This window comes from Sander vitreus, chromosome 24 (assembly GCF_031162955.1).
Source record: "Sander vitreus isolate 19-12246 chromosome 24, sanVit1, whole genome shotgun sequence".
NCBI classification, from domain to species: Eukaryota; Metazoa; Chordata; class Actinopteri; order Perciformes; family Percidae; genus Sander; species Sander vitreus.
In genome coordinates this window covers 4,283,534-4,304,536 of record NC_135878.1, presented here as the reverse complement: position 1 = coordinate 4,304,536, position 21,003 = coordinate 4,283,534, and the positions used below count along the sequence as shown (strand labels likewise).

Below are 21,003 nucleotides of genomic sequence, written 5' to 3'. Positions count from 1 at the left end.
CTCAGAGGTTGGACGCTGCACAAAAGGCTGCTTCAAAGGGTGCTACAGTGTGCCATGCTCACACACAATTTATGCGTTCGGTGCGCAGTTTTGCTGTACATTGTGAATGAACTCAAACTCAAAAGAGTAGCCTTTAGTGGAGAAGGTTTGGGCTTTTTTCTACTAGTAGGAGATGGAGGATGTTTTAAACAGTGTGTGTGACTAAAAAAAGAAAAAGTTTAAACACTAGCTATATGGGGCAGTCCACAACTAGTGTTTTGCTTATACAGTAAGTTCTTTTTTCCTAACTTAATCACACCCAAATCTATCAGAGAGCTCCTTTATTTGTTTTCAGTGGTGCTTGAAATAGAAAAAACAAAACAAAAACTTTTTGTACTTGCTGGACTTTGACAATAGTTACACACACACACAAGCTCTCTTTCTTTTTCTTCCTAAATTTATTCCTGTGGTTCCGAAAGCGATTCTTTTTACCATTTATCTTTCATAATGTTTCCCCCACATGGAGAGATTTACATAAACTCCATTTTTATATTGTTTTTAATCACATCCAAAGAAAGGAAATACACATTAGACACATAAATAACCAGATAAAAAAACAAAAAAACAATGACCTGTTTAATACGCAGTTGTGCCGCAGCTAAGACTTGTGACGACGGCTTATGGTTGCCGATTGTTGTAGAAAGACAACACTGTCCAGCATGTGAGTTTGCAGAGGAAGAGCTGTGAGACTGAAGAAAATACCATAATTCTCCTCTTACAAATTACAAAGAATTCCTAAGCTATAAAATGCACCATTGCTCATTTCAGTGCACTCAGGAGTTTTTCTGCTACAGTCTTACTTGGTCTGGGTTGACCAGTAGCTTATTGTGGCTAATACTAGCTAAAGTTAGCAAGAAAACCCTGAGAGGTTTAATCAGGGTATTTATAAAGGCCAGTCTCAATGCAGAGAGTGAATATATTGTGAATATGTTGCCTAAGGGTGTGTGTGCTATGTGTCTATTCTCTTGCATTATGGCCTTAGATAACCCTTGATACTTTCTTTTGCTACGTTAAATCATAATCCATATCCTCCTGTATTTATTACAGTAGGATGTACATAAAGATGTATGAATGTTGGGCTCTAATGCAACTATCTAATATAATCTAATGCATCTCTAATGATGCATTTATTCTGAAGATTTCAAGTGAGCAAATGTTGTACTTTAACAATACTTGTTAAAAATGTTTCCCACCAACATAATTCTTCTCTCTAAGACACAAACTGACCCAGCATGCTACAACGTTTATTTATCATGTGCAGCCTAAAGGTTCCTATAAAAGCCTCTAATACTATCTAGATAATGAAAACGCGGCTATTAAGGCTACGGGTTACTGATGGCGAGTAAAATGTCATTTTTCATGCTGTATAATAAAATGCATCTCCTGCCGTCTTCATAACACAAAAATATAACACCCCTTTACATTGAAACCTAGAGCAAACTTGATTAGGAAGAAATGGAATTTCGAGCACCTTAGAAAGTAAATACTGTAATCGAGGCACTTTAAAGATGTAGAAAAAGAGAGATTTCCTTATTTTCAATTTGATACTGGACCCAGAGTCCCTCCTCAGATACTGCTCAGGTACATGGGATTCGTCCAGAGACTGCTGGATCTCAATGGTGACCTGAAACTGATCTGATTTAACATTGCATAACCCATACCAGAAAAGTCAGGAGATCTCGGCCTCTGCTGCTTCCATTTTGACCATTCTTTTTTAAAATCTGTCTCTCACAAGTCCCCCAAATCTATGGAAGTGCAACACAAAAAAAGTACCGCTTTCATAAGAAATAGTCCAGGCAAACTAACTGAATCAATGACATCGCATAAACTATTAAAGGCCCTGAAATCATATTTTCTCAATCAGCTTCTTACTGGTCTTACAGGTTCACACAGTTTTCTGCCGAAGTTAGAACTGTTTTGGTTATTTGGCATGAGACATTGCTGTATTTTTGTTTGGTTTTCTATGGTCTCATTTCCACTGCATGGTACGGCTCGACTCAGCTCACTTTTAGTACCAGCTTTTCTCTATTTTGTTTTCCACTGCGGATAATACCCCCTCAGCGTAGGCGGGATTCTCAGCGGGAAACAGCCGTGACATCATCTTTAACGCGACACACACTGGATCCTTTCATCTGCAACAATGTCTGAACTACATCAATTGTAGTTTTTGCAGGCTGCCATTTTTTTTAAATCCGGGCGAGTGAATTACGGTTGCTTTTGACGGTAGCTTGACTATTTAAAAATGGAGGGTTTGTGCTGGATGTCCTGTGTCGCGCCAGTGACTATTTCCTCTGACCAATCAGTGGCCTGCAGTGTTCAGAAGTGGTACCAAAAAAAAAAGTACCAGGTACTAGCGTCAACTTTTGATAATGGAAACCCAAAAAAAGAGCGAGTCGAGTTGAATAGAGCCGTGCCGTACCATGCAGTGGAAATGCGGCATATGTTTTCTTCTCACTGATTTGAGGTGGCCTTTCAACAGAGACTCTGGAAATAAGCTGAATTGTACTCCCAGTACTGTAACTGTGTAGCAGTGCACTGCTGAATAGCCCAAATGATTTTATGGAACGACTCTGTGTACAGTGTCTATATGATGAACAATAATGATGGGTGTACATATATCAACTCGTATGTGTACAGAGACACATCTCTGGAAAGGACTTCTCTCAGTAATTTGACCATTACAGGGAGAGACAACACAGTCTGCTTATTGATCTCCTCTCACAGCAGCAGAGCAGGCCTTATTCAATAAAAACACAGGCAGTCACTTACAATAATATTTTGGACAAATCAAAGCAGGGCAGACATACAGTGCATCAAGCTACGGTCAACACCATAATGGAAGCAACCAAGAGGTCTATATCAGAGTACTGCATTTTACAGATGTACCCTGGGTAAATGTGTGTTTTAGAATAGCTGAATATATACAGATGTCAGCACTCAAATGGCACACTTCTGCCCAACTTTCCAAACAATACCGTCAACCACATCTCTGGTTTTTTTTTATTGTCGTACTGTGCCACAGCTTTCCCACATTATCCCTCATCTAACTCCATTAAAAATTCACTCACCCTCCTACACAGACCGATACAGCGGGTTCCATAAGTATTTGAATTGCAACAACATTTGATGTTTTGGTTCGATGCTCTTGATGTGGAAAGATACAACAACAATGAGATTTAAAGGAAGAATCCTCCCATGCTGTTAGATATCCGACATCAATGATGCCTCATTTAATAATGAAGGGCAGCCATTTATTCAGTCAGCCTGCCTCGTCTAGTTCCACTTCATGTGTTGATATCCTACATTTCCCAGAATTGTTACACTCTGTCCTAAAAATCCAACAAGTCATACGTTGCATTTCGGTCCCTGTTAAGCATCAGTGGAAAAAAAAAAAGACACTGCTGCTTTAACTCAAGGCTCTTTTCAAGGATATGGCATGAACAAATAAAGAACAGCAGGGCGCCTCAAATACATCGAAAGATCAAGATTACTGTCAATAAAATGTTTAGCTTGTTATCATCTTTTACCATCTGTCTGTCTGTCTGTCTGTCTGTCTGTTGGGTGAGGTAAAGGGGGCTTTAAAATGTTGCATTTTACCCTCTCACTGTATTATCTTACATTACTACTTTTATAGTATATAATATATTGTGCTAATGCCACTTCTGGTCTCCAGAGAGAAGCACTGTCCGCGCTGCTCTTCCTGTCACATTGATGCCAATTGACTGAGGTAGCTGTCCACACGGTGCAGCCAGAGCCAATTGACTTCTGACCCACCCGTGTAACAAAGCAGTGCCTCCCAATGTTCCTGAATCAATATGGCCTCTCCGCATCACAGCAGCAGCGCTCAGATTGGCTCCCCCTGCGCTGACCTTCCCGAGAGCCCAAGCGCACATCGACTGGTCGGGGAGGAGGAAATGTGCAAGTCCTGGTCTGTTCCTGCTGCTAATGCTCAACACAGCCAAACGCTTACGGACTTAAGGGCAACTTTGCATGGACGGGTAGTTGTTTTCAAAGATACAACCTGCACTCTATCTGACCTTCTATTTTTAGAATATATTCACATACATTCTTGACTTTTGACTTGCGTTTTCCCATTGAACTATAAAGGTGAGGTGGGACTGCCTACTTTAAAGCTCCATTAGGCAAATGATCCATCTTATTAGACTGTTTTGCTACGGGTGTTATGGAGGTTTTGCTGTCAAGTATGGACACAACCTGAAAGTCTTCATCGTTCGAAAGTGGGGAAAATCTAAATGCATCAGTGACCGACATTTTCTTAATACCTTGCCTCTTCCTGTAATTGGTGGTGACCAGTGTGTGAAGCTTCTGAGTGAAGATACAAGAAGCTACTCGAATTCTTCTATAAAATGCTCAGACTAGATTTTGAACTATTTGTGAGTGTTGTTCCAATATCAAAGATGTTTCTTAAAAAACTTTTTTTTTTTTTTTAATGGAAAAACTAGACCTTTGACTAGTAAACAACAAAGCTGTGACGTAACTGGCTTACCGTCCATTCCTAGATAAAGCAAACTCCACTCCCTCTCTTTGGAAAGGCATCAGGCGCTGCAGGAGCTTGTGAGGAAGGCCTGACAGTTGCTGTGACCATCTTGTATCACAGCAAGCGGTCTGTAGGTCATTATCATCCATTTCCATTCGTTTCTCGGCCCTTGCTCAGTCAGCTGGCTCTGACTTTAGGCTGGAGAAGAAGAAAAAAAACAGTGGTAAACCAAGATGTACATCTGAATAAAGGTTTGGTCTGAATTAATTCCAAGAGCATCTATTGGATGTTAAAAAGCACTTTTGTTTACCATATTGATTGCTGATTTAAACATGTTTTATAATACTGGAGAGAAGCTTTCCTCTGCTGCCTACTAGCACTGACAGGAATACCATTATTGGAAGCTGGATGATGCAGTATAGTGGACAAAGATAGTCTGAATTTAGATGAGATGTAAAACGTGCCTGTCTCAGCTGTCCCCAGTTACAACAGCATATTTTTGTGTTGCCTCACCCAGCGCTGTCCTGATCAATCCTGCCTCCACATGTAATGACAGATATTGGTGAGTGTACAACAACAACCCCACAAAATCACTGTGTCTAAAACAGTAACAACTTCCAATAACAACAGTGTTCAGATAGAAGTCAGAGAGCAAGCTGTGTCTACATTAAATGGCAAACGTCATATATTTTGTGCATGTATATTATTTACTTATTATATTAAATATAAGTATATTTGGATCATTTATACTAATACAAATAATAACAATAAAAAGACTCTGTAATAACAACAACCACAAATTACATTTGATAGTTAATTTTCCACCTAAATGCGTCAAGGTAAGATCTTCTGATCTGGAAGGAAGACAGACTCTTGCAGTTATGCTACCTAAAGTTATGTATTGAGTTTAAACTTAACTTTATCGGCTATACGGAGTAACTTGCCCAAAGAACAGGTTGCCAGGTTATGGGTTGACAACAACTTAATACACATTTAAGTATGCAAAGAAGACATTTTGAGTTATTAATAACGTCCCCACCTAAAGAAGTCAGAATGGATGTAGCCCTGGTTGTAGCGCATAGCACTGAAGCTAGCAACATAAACCGGAAGTAAACAGACTTGCCTATACAAATAAAAGCACCACTCGTTCATTATTTTTCATACCGGATATGCATTTATGTTTGTAATATTTGCATATGACTCTGGTACCTAGCTACCATATTAGTGGAAAAGCCATGGCAAAATAGAAGCAACACGTTGTGTTTATGTTACATTACATATTTCTGCCACTTAACGTTACAATGATATCGTGACTGAGGAGCAGTAACGTACAGCGTACATGTAATAGTTTTATGTTCGCAAATCTAAATAAGAAAAAACAAACCAACGCTATTTTTGTGGTAGCGTATGCATACTTTGCCTACCCAGTGAGAAGGTGGAGTGGAATGAATCGTAGCAATCACATAGTTTATGAAACAGCAGACTGAACTGAAAGACTGAAAAGTTTCGCGGCAAATTTAAGGTTCACTCGGTTTATTTCACCAGGCACCGGCAGGCTCCGCAGCACTTAGTTTCATCACGAGTGTTCAATCCACTCACAACTCACCTAAAAGTACAAAGACTCTAATCAGTGTTAAAGGATATGTGAGACAAATGTAGAAATTGACCCTGTGTGCATGCGTGCTGCCATAACGCAAAAAAAACGACGACAAGACGTGACATATTTTCAACACCCTACGTATCGAACGGTCGTACGTGAGGATCTGACGCACTCTCCCAGCCTTCTGGACTCCGCCGTCTCTCCTTCACTTCGCCACAAACACTAGCTACTTCACCCTCGGTAGAGACTACGGCTGTGCACCGATTGTAAACCAAAGCGGTAAGGCAACATTACATATCTGCAGTATCGTGTCCAACGGTTACCGTTTTGCGGAAAACAAACGTCAACCGGATTGTTGTAATCATGTAACACGAGCTAGTTAGCAGTAAACATCTCTCTTGCTAGTGCGTGACAGCGAGGGCACCGGTGTTTGGCCGTTTTCAAGCATTAGCAAGCCACAGTGCCAGGTAATAATCGTTAGCTTAGCCCCGACACGATCCAACGCCAAATGTGGCATATAATGTTGCCTTGCTCTACGGCAAAAGTACACACCTCGCAAGTACACGGCGTCTCCAAATTGTAAGCGGCCATACTTACGTTCGGCGTATGTCCGAAAAAGCAAAAGGCAGTAGTTGAATAATGCAGCATAATTCATTAACTTTTAGGCCTGTTCGACTCCGTTTCTCTCCCGGTAATATGCGGCAACGAACAGTGTGTACTAAGGTTAACGATTAGCCATTTCCATAAACTAAGCTTTTGATTGAATATTTGCGCTACCTGCTTAAATGTTTTAACGGCCGAATTTGAGTTACTTGTATCAATTATCAGATTGAAATGTCACATGTTGTCCGGGGTTTGTGGGTTTGCAATTACCAAGGAAACATTTAAAATAGCCAAATTTGTAATGGAGTCTGGTGTTAACGGGCTCGCGGTGGAATAGCGAACGATAAATAGCATTTAAGTTACATTGCTCTAAATGATTACTCAAATGCATTTACTTTGGATTGATTCTCCACACATACCTCTATGCTATATTACGAATCGTAATCTCTTGTCTTTATGGCAGATACATGATTGACAATGTGACATTTTCTTGGTCGATGGATGCATAGAAAAACAAGTCACACGCAAATGAATCAAACCCACGTAAATAATAAATGATACGTTGCGCAGATACCTCAGAAGTGCCAGAGTTTACCAAATAGGCTAGAGGCAAAGGGGTTTAATGTTTTATTTGGAGTGACAAATAAAATGTATCAATGCCAATCACTATCAATGAAACTAGTCCTCCAGGGCTTGTCGCATACAACTTAATTATAAATATTAATGAAATAATGAATGATGCAGTGTAGTTGTGCACTATCAACCACAAGCATTATCAGAGATTTTAATGTTTTATTTTTTCAATTGCTGAAGTAATAGATTTAAAAAAAACTTTTTATATAGTAGTATAGTTCTTAACATTGACATATTATATAGTTTAGTACAATTCCATTAGTGTTGCCAGAGAGATTATAAAAGTGGACAGTGAAACCTAATGCACCAGATGTATGCTAGTAAAAGGCCATAAATCATACTTGTAACTCATTTTGGAACTTGTGTAATAAGTAATCCATACCCACTATAATTCCGATGCACTAACCCAGACAATTATCGCCTCCATAGACTTGGTAGAGATGGAACTGAAAGCTTTCACGTTGCCACCACTGAGGCTGAGCATCATGATTGTATCATTTTCGTCAAGGTACCAGCGGAGTCTAGTAGGTGGAGAGTGGATGCTGGCTCAGTCCCTCCGGCTGCTGTTTTAGAGAGTGGAGATGATGTGTTCATCTTTGCAGAGCTGCGCATATTTGTGTGATGTGTGTGTGTGTGTGAGTATACTTAATGGGGAATTATGACCATAATTAGTCATTGTGTATGCAGGTTTAGAAGTTCTTAATCAGGTTACGTCCATGTTAGGGTGATATGGTTATTACAGATGCATATCTGTTTGTACCTGCTGGGTGAAATATAGTACATTAGGTAGTGGCAGTCACAGAAAAGTACACTAAATTATTGCTCAGAAGCTCTCTTGTAATTGTCTGCACTCTGTGGCACACCCCTCCCATGGCATTAAAGGAAATGCTAATAATTGTTTGCCATAACTGTTTCACCCACCGCTGCAGCTGCTACTCTGTTGACCATTCATTATGCAGGTTAGGGCATATTTGGAGCTGATGACTTTATTAGATATTGAGGTTAAGGATCCTGTGTAATAGCTTTCACCAAAGATGTGGCCCAATGACTAAATAATTAATCGCCTTCCAGGGGGAAAATCTCTCTTTCCTATAATATTTGGTCTGGGCCATTAAATAATTCATCCGCCTATCCATAAATTGTTTGTTCAATTGGTGACCTTTTCATGGGATTAAGGAAGCACAAATAATACATTCTTCAGAGACCTGGCATAACGAATGGTACAATTATGAGGCAGGATTGGATCGGATCGGTCGTCGCAGCCTGGTGTTGGTTGCTAAGTGACAGCAGGAACTTTTCCGCCCACTGTGTTTGCTGTTGAAGTCTGAGTGACTGAAAAGGACAAAAACAATCACATTATGGCAGTCTAGACTTGGGCTCTGCATCGGACCTGTTTGTGACTTCCTGTGTCTTTGATAGTCTGTCAGTCACTTAGTGATGAAAGTGCTTCGTGAAGTAGATTATTATCAGAGCTCAATTATCGCTCCTATCCACGCTTTCTTTCGTTGCATGTACAAAGGAGACAGACTACTTGATCTTTAATGAAATAAACAAGCCAAGTAAATTCTGGTGGAGGCTATGATCCCTTATTGTTTTTTCCTATTAAATCACAAAAGGCAGCTTTAGCTGAAATGGAGGAGGTTAGGGGTGCGGTTTGATCATGCACAGGCAGCTGCTCTTCTTCCTAATGCAGTCAGTGTATTGTTTTCTCGCTGGTCCACCAAGATGAGCTTATCTGAGATTTGCCTAAAGCTTAATGTTTTCTTGCCGTATTTTACTCTTGTGTTTTAGTATTGGGTGGTATTTCAGGTGGTGGCTTTCTCTCTAAATCTGCGGGATTAGCTCTAGCCTTGTCTTCTTGTGTGAAAAGCAGGGTGCCAACTTTAATGGGAAGGTAGCCCAGTGAACAGCTCGGCCTCTCAGCGGCCAGCGCCTCCCCATTGCCTCTCCACCTGCTCTTTGAGCACCTAGCTGGCCACAGACATGTCGATCCTGTCCCCTATCCGCTCCTCCTCCCCTGTTTGTCTTCTCTACTTCGCTTTCTTTTTCACCTCCTCTGTGCTCCTCCTCGCCTTTTCTCTTTTACCGCTCTACCTCCCACCCTTCTCATCTTCCTCTCCTTTTCCTCGCGGTCTCCTTCCATCCATCGCATGTCCCTGGCTGCCCTTTCCTCCTCCTCCTACCCCCGCCTCCATCCTAAAGCAGAGTAGCTAATGAAGAGCCCTATTTAGCCGGTGACTTTGGTTCTGTAGCGGCGGCCGGCCTCGGCTGCCGTGACTGGCTGTTGAGGCTCTGACATCACACAGGGGCCAGCTGTTGATTTGGCGCTGTCTCCAAGGCTGGCTGGCTTGATGGGTTGTGGCAGGTAGACTTGTGCTCGCACAGCACTCTCCCCCCCTCCCTCCATCCCTGTCGCTCTTTCTCTCTCTCTCTCTCTCTTTGTGACACCCACTCTCCCTCACCCTCTCCCATTACACTCCCCTCTCCCCGTCTTACACTCTCACTCAGTCGAGCGAGCGAACAGGAGGCAGCAGGCAGCTGCCGAGGAGCGAGCTGGGAGGTGACTCCAGCCTCCTCTCCAGCAAATTGTGCCTCCTGTACAATGGAAACTAAACGCTTGAGTAGCAGGAGGGATGGAGGGCAGAGCTGCCGGGCAGGTAGGTCCTGCAGCTTCGCGCCACTTGAATCTCGCATGCGTTTTCTGATTTCCTGTTCATATTTCTTGTTTATTATTTTGTTCTGCTTTTTCATTTTTTCTTTGTCATGTGCCTTTGTGGCTGTTGATTTCTGCCTAAGGTGAGCACATGTTGTATTCAGTGCTGTTTTTAAACCAACAACATGTTAATCTATGAGAAAATCAGCTTTTCTCTTTCTTTTAACATTGCATGGCAGCAAGTCAGTAAGCAAGTGTGCAGTCTTTTTCTTTGGCTTGTTAAACTAAGCGCAACATGACATTTGGTGTGCTGTCGGTGCCGTGTTACTCGGTGAGCTGAGCCAGAGCTTTCCAAATCTCCTCGCTAGTTTGCCAATGCTGCTTCTGCTCTTCATTACGAGGATAATTAACCAAGATCAGCCAATAAGAGGCTTCGCTCTGCATTGTTCTCCAGCCAAGCTCTTCCTCTCCCCCTGTTTGTTCTGCAGGTGTTGACTGCAAATGGACTTTTAATGAGTCTGGCTGACTTTTTGAGTTATTCTCCTCTCATAAGGCTCCATAGATTAAAACTGCTAGACTTGCATGTTTGTTTTCTGTGTTTATTGTTTCTCCTCTAATTGCCTAGATTGATATTCCCTGGGAGCTCTCCTATGGGATAGGTAATGGATTACCTACATGCTCTGCTGTGGATTTAATTTATTAATGCTGGCTGACTGCGCCTCAGCTTCGCAGCACCGCGCTCTCTGCCTTATATGACCTGAAGGCAGAGCGAGAAGCGCAATTACAGGCTCATTTGTGCCTGTTGATGCTTTTTTTCAGTTAATTCAGTCTGAGCTATTACAGGCAGTTTCTTAAACTGACACTGCCTCAGTCGCCTCAGAAATTGAGGCAAGCAGTGTATGAAAGTGATATAATTTCATAAGCTTTATACTAATCGCATTCTGGTCCAATTATATAGCTCCCCTGTCAGTGCTTTCCTTGCTTTGCAATTAGCAGAAATGGGGAGAAAATGGGAGATTAGTTACTCAGTTTAGCAAAATGCTGAAAGAATTTTTTTTGCAGCGCAATGAGTGCGAACCAGCATTAGTAACCTAATCAACTGTTTACTTGATGTCTGATTTTATCAGGGTGCATGTCCTGCACTCTGCTGAATCCGATTTATTCTAAATCCGTCTTTTTGTTGGTGTGTCTGGAAGTCAGCATTTAATTGTGGTAAAATGTGTGGCTGCACTTGCTGTAATTCCTGTGGTTGAAATGTACAGCTTGAGAATTTAAGCCAAGCATCAGTGGCAATTCTGACTCAGAAATGGCGAGCAGGTGACTCAAAGCTGTAGCCCTCGGACATGGCATTACCTTTTGCATTTGAGTCTCAGCTTTTGTTTCACATTTCTCCACTGAATAGAGCTCTGTTTAGTATTCTACATCTCTGCAGACAATATCCCAGCTGTTTGGCACCGCTCCTACCGTTGTCCTTTTTGTGTGACACTTGCGAAAGCTCATCAGCAGCAATACAGCATGAAATATTTTTCAACGCGTAATCTGCAGTTGCGTGCAGGAGAATGCTGCCACTTCGTTTTTTGCTCAGGCGCTTAGAAATCATCGGTGGATTGACTTTGTGATTGGAAAAAGCATATGAAGGTGATGGCTTGTTCTTTTCCGCCCCATGGTTGACTCATCTCCTCGATCTCTACCGAGAATAGATGGAGGGAGGGATTGAGGGTCCTTCACCTCCAGTTGAGCTGGTTTTTAGCCCAGACAAATGCTCTGATCCACGCAGAGCTGAACAGAACAGAGCGGAGATGTGGGAGGGAAAGGTCAGCCTTAGCAAGAGAGAGGCTGGTGTGTGTGTGTGTGTGTGTGTGTGTGTGTGTGTGTGTGTGTGTTAATGCTTATGTGAAGGGGAATGGCAATAAGTATACTGGAGTGTGCTTGCTCGCCTGTTAGTGTGTGTGAGTGCCATCACCAGTAGGCTCTAATGCGCTTCACAGTGATTGAAAAAAATTCTCATTAGCTTGCCATTGAATGTAATTGTCCGTGTGAGTAGTCCGTAAAGAGCCTGGTGTATGATTAACTCGGCTCAGTTGACGGCCACCCTTATGAGCCCACTGTGCGTTTTTGGAGAAATAATTTCCACCAAGAATATACGAGAATGTGTGTTTGTACATTTGCATATGTGGTACTTACACCAATCCAGCTGATGATTTACGGAGTAATCAAACCGTATTGGTTGTATTGTCATCTTTGATTTTTGTGACGATTATTTCTGTTTCCTGTATTGTAATCTGTCTAATTGAGCATATCTGCATTCTAACACATTTATGCATTTGTGTTCTGATTGTGTCCAGATGGGCAGGTTTGATGCATGAGTGTGTGTATGAGAGCGATGTTGCTGATACGCCGTCTGGCATGGCAATAAAGGTGGTGTATAGGGGCGGTGCAACACTGAACGATGCCTGAGGGAGCCTCTTTAACGTTGCCGCGCTCTGCGGCGACTGTAATACAATGAACCACTCCCTGTCAGCTACAGCGCAATACTAGAGGATGTACAGGCAGACGGAGAGTCTCGCCAAGTTCGCGTGTGTGTGTGTGTCCAACGGTGTTGTTTCCCTGTGTCCGTACCTGTCAAAGTAAAAAATAATTGGGGGAGGTGCTGTGCATTGTTTGCGGCATAAGCATTCATAAGACAGTCTCCACCATACTGCATAAACACACTCAGTGTGAAGTCCTGAAGCCTGTTCAGCAGCTCTGGCCATAAAACCTGGAGCGCCTATGGCCAGACTCAGCCACACCACTGTCGGAACAACTTTTCCACTCTGCGTGTGTGATAGCTGCAGGACCAGCACTGAATTACAGAGCAGTGCTCCACATTTCTCCATTTCAGACATTTAGCTGGCACTTGTATTTGCAGCGGCTTGAATTGGCACCACTTTTGCAAGCAAGAAGGGCAAAATCTAGAGCCACAGCAGCAAAAATTATACTTCTGTCACACCAGAATAACCATGTAAAAGGTACTGTGTGCGTTCAGAAAGTGATAAGAGGCAAATAGAAGAGCAGAAGGGCAGAGATAAGACGATTCTCGGAAAAAAAAAATTATATGCTATCTAGAGATGACCAACATGCAATAATAGATTACTGGCTACAAACTGCATATACTAGATTGTGTACTCTCCAGATGTAAGTAATTATATACATGACATCAACATTGATGAATGGATCCTGCCTCGGGCCTCACACTCGTCCATCTGCCAATGCCAGGGAGAAATGCTACAGGCAGAAGGAGCCATTTTCCTCACAAATTTGCTAAAATGTCAAACGACGTTCATGTTAAGGGGTTGTGGAGCCTTAGATTGTCTTAACACTAAATAACATTGAGTGGTCCTGTTACTGTCAGTAAATATGAACACTCGTATTTGTGGATGGTTGGGCTGTTTGAACAAAAGCAATGCACCAAATGGCGACTGTTCCATGGCACATCGCTCCCACCCATCATCATCTGAATAATCTTCCTTCTGAGGAGTCAGAAGGAAGATTATAAAGTGAGCAGGGATTCCACTTGACCTTTTTTGGCTGGCACGGGGGTCTAACCAAGGCCATGTTGGGAGCAGCAGCCAGGCCTTGGCACCGCTGGGTGCCAGAGTCAGTGTGGCACCTCGCCCGCTTACTGAGACGGAGATTAGGGGAGGAGGGAGAGGATGAGAGAAACGCAGGGAGACAATGAGAAGCCTGAGCAAGGACCAGTTATATATGTTGCTGTAAAGGAATGCACAGCACCAAGTAATGTGATGTAAGAGCTACAACAAATAATTGATTAATGGATAAGTCGTTGGACAGGAAATGAATCTGCAGTTATTTTGATTAATTGATTAATCGTTTCATTTTCTCTGACAAAAATGCCAAAAATTGGTTAAGTTTGGGTTTTGGACTGCTAGTCAAACAAGACAGTTTAAAGATGTCACCTTGGGTGTTAGGCAATTATAATGTGCACTTTTTACTGTTCACTAAAAGAATAATTGATTAATAGACTAAACAATCAGCAGATTAAATGATAATGAAAATACTTATTTGCAGTCCTAATCTGATGTTTATCATCCTAATTTGGGAAGTACGACCAACTGCAGCCAATAACGTTGAGCAATAATGTCACGTTGGCACATTACAATTAAGGCAGCAATTCAACAGCATAGTCCAGGGAAGCGGGCGGTAAAATACTAATTTGGTTAGAAAGCTGGAAATCCCATTTACAGTATGCAGCTCTGTTGTTGTTGTATGTTGGCCCTGCCCAGCCAGTGTCATCCTGTAGTTCAGCTAGAAAGGGATTTGCTGGAAAATAGAGGTTGTACGCTAGACGATTTGAAATGTATGTGCACACAAATGGCGGAGGATTTTCATCTGAGAAATGCTATCTTCCCCCCGCTGCTCTCTGAATTCCTAATGGTTGGTTTTTATGAGGTTGGCAGGGGTGCCTTCTCCTGTTGCCTCCGCCGCACTCCCATCTCTGTGCACATCAATTATTTATTGCGTATAGGCACGCATGGGCCCAGAAATACACACTCGCCACACTTTTTGCTCCAATACACAAATATTTCAGAGTTGCTGACATCCTGACTGCTGTCAGTCCATGCGACCTCGCTGTCAGTGTCGCTCCTAACCTCTGACCTCTCTAACACCACAGCGCTAACCCCGTGCCCCTCTCTGTTGCAGGTCAGCAGGGGTCATGAGGGTGTCGGAGGCCCCGGTTGCTGTTCAGAGCAGCTGAAGCAGATATGGGCAAAGAAGTCTCAAATGGCATCGGTAGGCTCAGCCTCATCGACTTCACCAGCCACATCGTCCTTCGCCACAACCACCACTGGCTACGCAACAAGTACGTCTCCGGGTTTATTTCTGTTTGACAATAGTCATATGGGATTTTCTGGGGATCTTAATGTTATTAAAGTCAAGTTTCAATACAAATTTTAGTGCAAAATTTAACCAAATTTCCAGAAAGTCAGCAAAAGGAAATGCAAATGAATGTGCATTTTATTCCGCTACTGTCATGCAAATGTTAGAAGTTGATTCATCAAGATAAACAGTATGGTGGCACTAATTCTCCTGTCAGCTGCCAATAAACCACTGCAGAAGAAAAGGGCGCAACATGATGACGTAATTAAAAGAGCTCCATACTTATTAAACGACACCAACAACCCAGCCTCTGAGATGCTCAGAGTAAGATATGGAACTATATCACATTTTTATATATATTTTTATATATATATATATATATGTATGTGTATATATTTTTATATATATTAGGGCTGTCAAATTATTACATTTTCTTAATCGTTGAATTTCTATAGTTAATCGCATGTTTTATCACATGATTAAAATTCTATTATTTCACATTTCCGAACAGTTTTTAAGTACATATCAACAATTGAAAGCCATTCTTACCAGTGTATCTTGATTGGGAATCAAATGAATGCAAAGAAAGTGACTTTATGAACTTGATTTTAAGATTTGTATTTGTTTATTATATATTTAATCTAGTCACACATTTGAATTTAACAACAACTTTGAATGCACCACGAGGCTGTAAATTACCAGTTTCATTGAACGCACCCTCTGTGTTTTTCCGACAACGGCAGCTGCAGATTGTTACATGCCGGTGTTGAATCCTCTACAGTGAAATAGTCACACTTTACACCGTTTTAGCGTTAGCGGTCAGCATTGTAACGTGTTTAATCCAGCTACTAGCTAGCGACAGGCTGCTGTCGAGTATAGTGTTAACTAGCATCATGTGCAGCAATGTTTCCGTTTCCTGTAACGTCTGTTTCAGAGCATCAGAGAGAAGTGCAGGCATATCAGTGTATCTGTGTGTAAGCTTTTACCTGCATGGTTCAAGGATGGTTTCCAGCCTCTGAAGTTTGTCCCACTCAGATGTAGTCAACATAGTCAGCTTGTGCTTCTGTCTGCTCACTGTAGCCTTGATAGCCTCCTGGTTCTTCAGGAGACGAGAGATCATGGCGAGTGACGAGTTCCATCTTGTGGGAACGTCCTGAATCAGACTTTCTATCAGTTGCCCAAGTTGATTTTGCTGCTGGTGGAGCTCCTCTGTATTAGCAGGGCTATGTTTAAAATGTCCCACTATCTTACGACACTTTGCCAATGTGTCACAAAACCCACTGTCTGCGAGGCAAACGGTGATGCTTCTCTGTAACATATGAGCAACGCAAGGCATGTGCTCATATGGAAGCTTTCTCGCCGCAGCAATCATGTTTCGGGCGCTGTCTGTGCCGAGTGTGGTGATCTTTTGTTGACCTCCCCGTGCCTCCGCCACAGACAAAAACTGCTGGGTGCAGGCATCGGCGGAATGCCTGGTGTCTAACGCAAATGACTGGAGTTTCCACTCACAGTCAATGATGTGTGCCGTAACACCAAGGTAATTGTGATTGCTAACTGAAGTCCAGTGATCCCCTGTCAGCGCGATATATTCCGCTCCCACCAATAAATCTCCTTCAGTGTCTTACAGCTGCTGGATTTTTAACATAATGGTGTTTCGCGATGGCGGGTTATGTCTGAAGAGGCTATTTGCAAAACCTCTGCTAACCCCCTGTCTTCTATCACCGAAACTGGTCTGCAGGACATTGCGATCCATTTAGCAAGGGAATTGCTCAGTCGGTCACATACAGATTTGCCAAGTTTGCGTTTCAGTGTTTGATCCAGTGTGGTTTGAAGATGACGTTGACTGCTACAGTCGGTATCACGGGACGTGCTAGGTCGTAAGCCTACCTCCGGATTAACGTTAACTCCTGGATGCTTTGCATTGAGGTGGTACTTTAGAGTTGACAAACTCCGGTGATATGCAAATTCCTTGCTGCAGACATTGCAGGCGACTTTATTTTTATCCACACTTCCATCAGGCCGTTTTTCATAAGTAAATGTTCCAATTAATGATCCAGGCAGCGCATTCTCGTCTCCCTCCTTCATTTTACAGTCAAATGGTGGCTAAACGGCTCCGGGTCAAAGGTCAATACGATTAATCTGCGTTGTTTTTTTTTAACGCGTTATTTTTTTTAACGCGTTATTTTTTCTCAGATTAATTAATTGAAATTAACGCGTTATTTTGACAGCCATATATATATATATATATACACACACACACACATTTCCATTAAGAGCTCAAAAATAGACTTTGCCGTTTCACTATTGTGTGCTGCACAATCATTTTGCAATTCAAGAATGAAGTCCTAAAAAGATACATTCATTTCCTTTAGACCTACATAGTCACACATTGTCGCACCAGCTCTCACTTCCATTGAAACATTAAGAATAAACATGACATAATTTCCTGTTATTCTGACATGGTGCTCTCTATTAGTAATCAGTTGTACAGTAGTGCAATGTCAAGTTCTGAGTTAAAAAATGACCAATACTTGAGTAAACCTGTAATTTCTTTTTACTACAGTTTGAGTCTGTTCACATATCTCTATCACTGGCATAGTGTACTCATTCTAGAAACTCTGGTGTTTTCTCAAATACATGTACTGTAAATGGATTAACCACATTATTTATTCACGTTTTCTTGTGTTAATGGAATGTCAGAACGCCAAGCTTTCTATTTTCAACTAAACAAACAACATGTATGTCAGTCTTAAACACAGGTACAGTGTCAACCTGTAATAAAGTTGTTGTTTTTTACTACTGACTTAGCTTGTGGAGCAGTAAGAAAGCAGAAATTCCTTTTAAAATGAAGCTGCGCAATTCTTCAGTGCACTTGGTTGGTTGTGACTCGAGTTAGAAGTTTCTCTCCTGCTACAGTATTGCAGCATGAAAGAAAATAGCAATCATGACATTGAGAGAATCATCCATGATGTGACATTACAATATTAACCTAGCCTCAGATGTATATTTTTAAAAGAAAAATATGTTGATTTTGTTTTCATACTCACTCATAAGACACCAATTTGCTACTCCTTAAATTCCCAGACGTTTCCTTAATGTAACACTAAGGATCCAATGATGATCTATATTACTTATGCAGTCAAAACATCAGGGATTCTAAACAGGCACACAGTGCAATTTCCTTTTGCCATGAGAGACGAGATGGTGAAATTCAAACGCATCAAAGTTTGAAGCCAAATTTAGTCCAACACTCCAGTCCCATGATAAAATGTGTTTTGGAAGAATGAATGATTCGGTGAGGGACAAAATAACTGTCCATCACAAGCCCAGCTCTTGAAAATATCTGTCCAATATTGCAAATCTTCAACAGAGCGACTCAAGAGACTTCACTCATCAAAATGTCAGCAACAGACACTAAATATTCAAAGGCGTGCACAGCACCCTGGAGTATTAAGCTGTTTTCCTTCAGAATGTACAAATAATGTAAAGCAGCAGCCGGCGTTGCTTTTGTCAAACCTCTGACAGGTCATTGAAATTCAACATCTGACTCCAGTGCCCAGCCCCATTTTAGCTAACCTCCTAGCCTTGCACAGCATTAGGTTAGCAGTACATTTGCCCAGCAGAAGAGCTCCGGAGAGCAGCGGACCTCACTAGAAGTCAATTACTCTGACATAGAGGAATTGGATGCCGCCTTTTTAAAGAGAGCGGCTTCCGCTCGCTGTCTCAGCTCTTTTGGGACGAAGATAAACAATCAAGTCTTAGCCAGCCGCTTTGCTGCTCAGCGATCAGATAGGAAAATGGCTCTGATCACTGCGGGGCAAATAGGTTGAGGCTCCGCTGATTGGTGATGGTTGGAGCACACACGTAGCCACGTACACACTCAAGCACAGAGTAGGTGCTGTCTTTTGTGGATCCAGCTTTGATGTGCAAAGTGAATTTGATGAGCCCATCTCTAATTAACCTATTAATCATAGCTCTCATGTACCAGATGTCTGCCTGGGTGTGTGTGGTGTGTGTGTGTGTGTGTGTGTGCGCGCCTGGGGCCTGACTACATAATTAGGTCATATCAGCAGGATCAACTCGCACCATGACTTCAACATAGGGAGGTCATGGCATTACAGTTATTTCATACAACATACCATAGGTGCAAAGCAACTAATGATCCAAGATTGGCAATAATGTAAAGTTCTTTTATTTTGAAAATGAGTTTTTTTTAACTCTGACAAATTAAGCTCACATCAATCCAAACAAAGTTTGAACCAGAGTCATTAAATTAACCAAACTCTGGGTCTGGAGTGTAATCCAGATTTATTTGGGGGGGGGGGGGGGGAGATGTGGACCTCTCACCTTCATATCTTCCTGCTGAGATACAGGTTTTGGATGGCTGTACGCAATCAGAAACTTTGCCTTTGCGACGTTAATCGAATGAAAACACAATTAAATAATAAACCTTCATATAGTTTGAAATTATTTAGGCTATTCCACATTTTTGCTGATAATAGATCATATTATTTAATATCAGGTAATTTAGTTAATTTGTTAATTTAATATATATATATATATATATATATATATATATATATATATATATATATATATATATATATATATATATATATATATATATATATATATATACCAATTGATGGTGCTCCAAAAAAGGTTGGGGGCTGTGACCCTCCACGCCTCCTTTAACACTTTGGAACCTCGATGTCAAAGGTTTATTTTTTTTGGGCCCAAGTGGAGACAGACCCTGTAATCTGAAGCTGTTGGATCTCACAGGACCAAACTGTCCCCCTGCTGTGTCTTGTTCAATCACGTCCGTCGTCTATAGCTGAACAGCTGCAAAACTGTGAGCCAGCACAGACGGACAGAAAGGAGTGACGGATGATCACAGACCGTGTTGATGACACAAACTGCCGCTCCTTTTTCCCACAGCGTACATTGAGTTTGAGTTGTCAAACTCAGATGTAACTAATGACATAGTAAATGGCTGATTTCCATTTAGATATGGAGACATCAGTAATGTTATAAGTTATACCTGTGTTTCTACTGCCACAACTCCAAATGTCTGCCATGAAAACATTTGTTAGGCTGCTCAGTGGCAAATTGGCATCTGTGCACTTGTTACTACTGATCATTGTTACCACTGCTGCAGTATTGCTTCCACTTTCTAAATAAGACCCAGAAGAAAAACTGAGACAAAGTAAACGGTCATTACTAAACACTCCTCAAACAACAATATGGACCACACCACGGATGAAGAGCAGGCGCTTTGCTGTGGGCCTGATTCAATGATGCAGTGTGAACAAGTAAGTTTTATTTATTACTGTATGGCTAAATAGCTTTCTTCATGTCAAATTTGTTTTACTATTTTTACTTTTATGGACCTTAATGCCGCAGTATCCTCCTCCATATAGACACTATATATTATAATTCTGTTTTTTATTTAATAATGTAGGCCTGTGCTATTGCATTTCTTTATTGTTGCATTATTTCCTAATGTGCATTATCCACAAATGGCTTAAAATGAGTTTATATCACTAACATAATGATGATAAACTGTTTCTCTTTCACAGCGTAGGGAAGAAGGATGAGGACAATGACTGGTGGCCTCCACAACCATTGGACACACCCCAGATTCTCAGTGTTACCTTGTGTTATATCTGAAATAATATATATTAAAAAAATGACTAGTGGAAAAAGTGCACATTGTGTTGGTATACTGTATATACAATCACCTTGGCACTTGCTAATATGTGAGTATTTTAGGTAGTAGAATTTGTGCAATAAAAGATTAAAACAAACTTTGAATTACAGCCTGACTGGTACAGGATTTTTAAGGCTGATACAGACATCAGTTCTTCTTTTTAATTTAATTAACACTAACATTTTGAATTAATCGCTTACATTTTTTTTTTTTTTTTTTAAGGAAACCTGATCATTATATGTACGATGCGAGTAATAGAATAATACACCTTCCAGTACTCTCTGGTGGACAAACTATGTATGGTGTTTCTAGATGACCTCAAAAATCTGTTGATTATTTCCCAAATAATCATCCATATATCTGTTATACTTGTAAGTGTTTGGGCCAAT

The 21,003-nt window shown here is 41.4% G+C and overlaps 2 protein-coding genes across 14 annotated transcripts in view; one reads left to right on the top strand and one right to left on the bottom strand.

Annotated features, from left to right (window-relative positions):
• zranb3 (zinc finger, RAN-binding domain containing 3) overlaps nt 1-6,170 on the bottom strand; it is a 71,733-nt gene extending 65,563 nt beyond the window's left edge. Inside the window, exons 1-3 of one of the 5 annotated variants that reach the window (XM_078243630.1) lie at nt 5,962-6,170; nt 5,002-5,071; nt 4,547-4,735 (exon numbers count right to left, since the gene is read on the bottom strand). In XM_078243630.1, the coding sequence (XP_078099756.1) occupies nt 4,547-4,692 (146 nt within the window). In that variant the 5' untranslated portion in view covers nt 4,693-4,735; nt 5,002-5,071; nt 5,962-6,170. The other 4 variants (XM_078243629.1, XM_078243633.1, XM_078243631.1 and 1 more) reach the window with 4 other exon arrangements.
• An 88-nt stretch (nt 6,171-6,258) lies between these two features.
• LOC144512732 (R3H domain-containing protein 1-like) overlaps nt 6,259-21,003 on the top strand; it is a 46,471-nt gene continuing 31,726 nt past the window's right edge. For all 9 annotated transcript variants that reach the window (XM_078243623.1, XM_078243625.1, XM_078243620.1 and 6 more), the window contains exons 1-2: nt 6,259-6,416; nt 14,728-14,887. The gene's annotated coding sequence lies outside the window, so the exon portion shown is untranslated. The remainder of the gene's footprint in view (nt 6,417-14,727; nt 14,888-21,003) is intronic.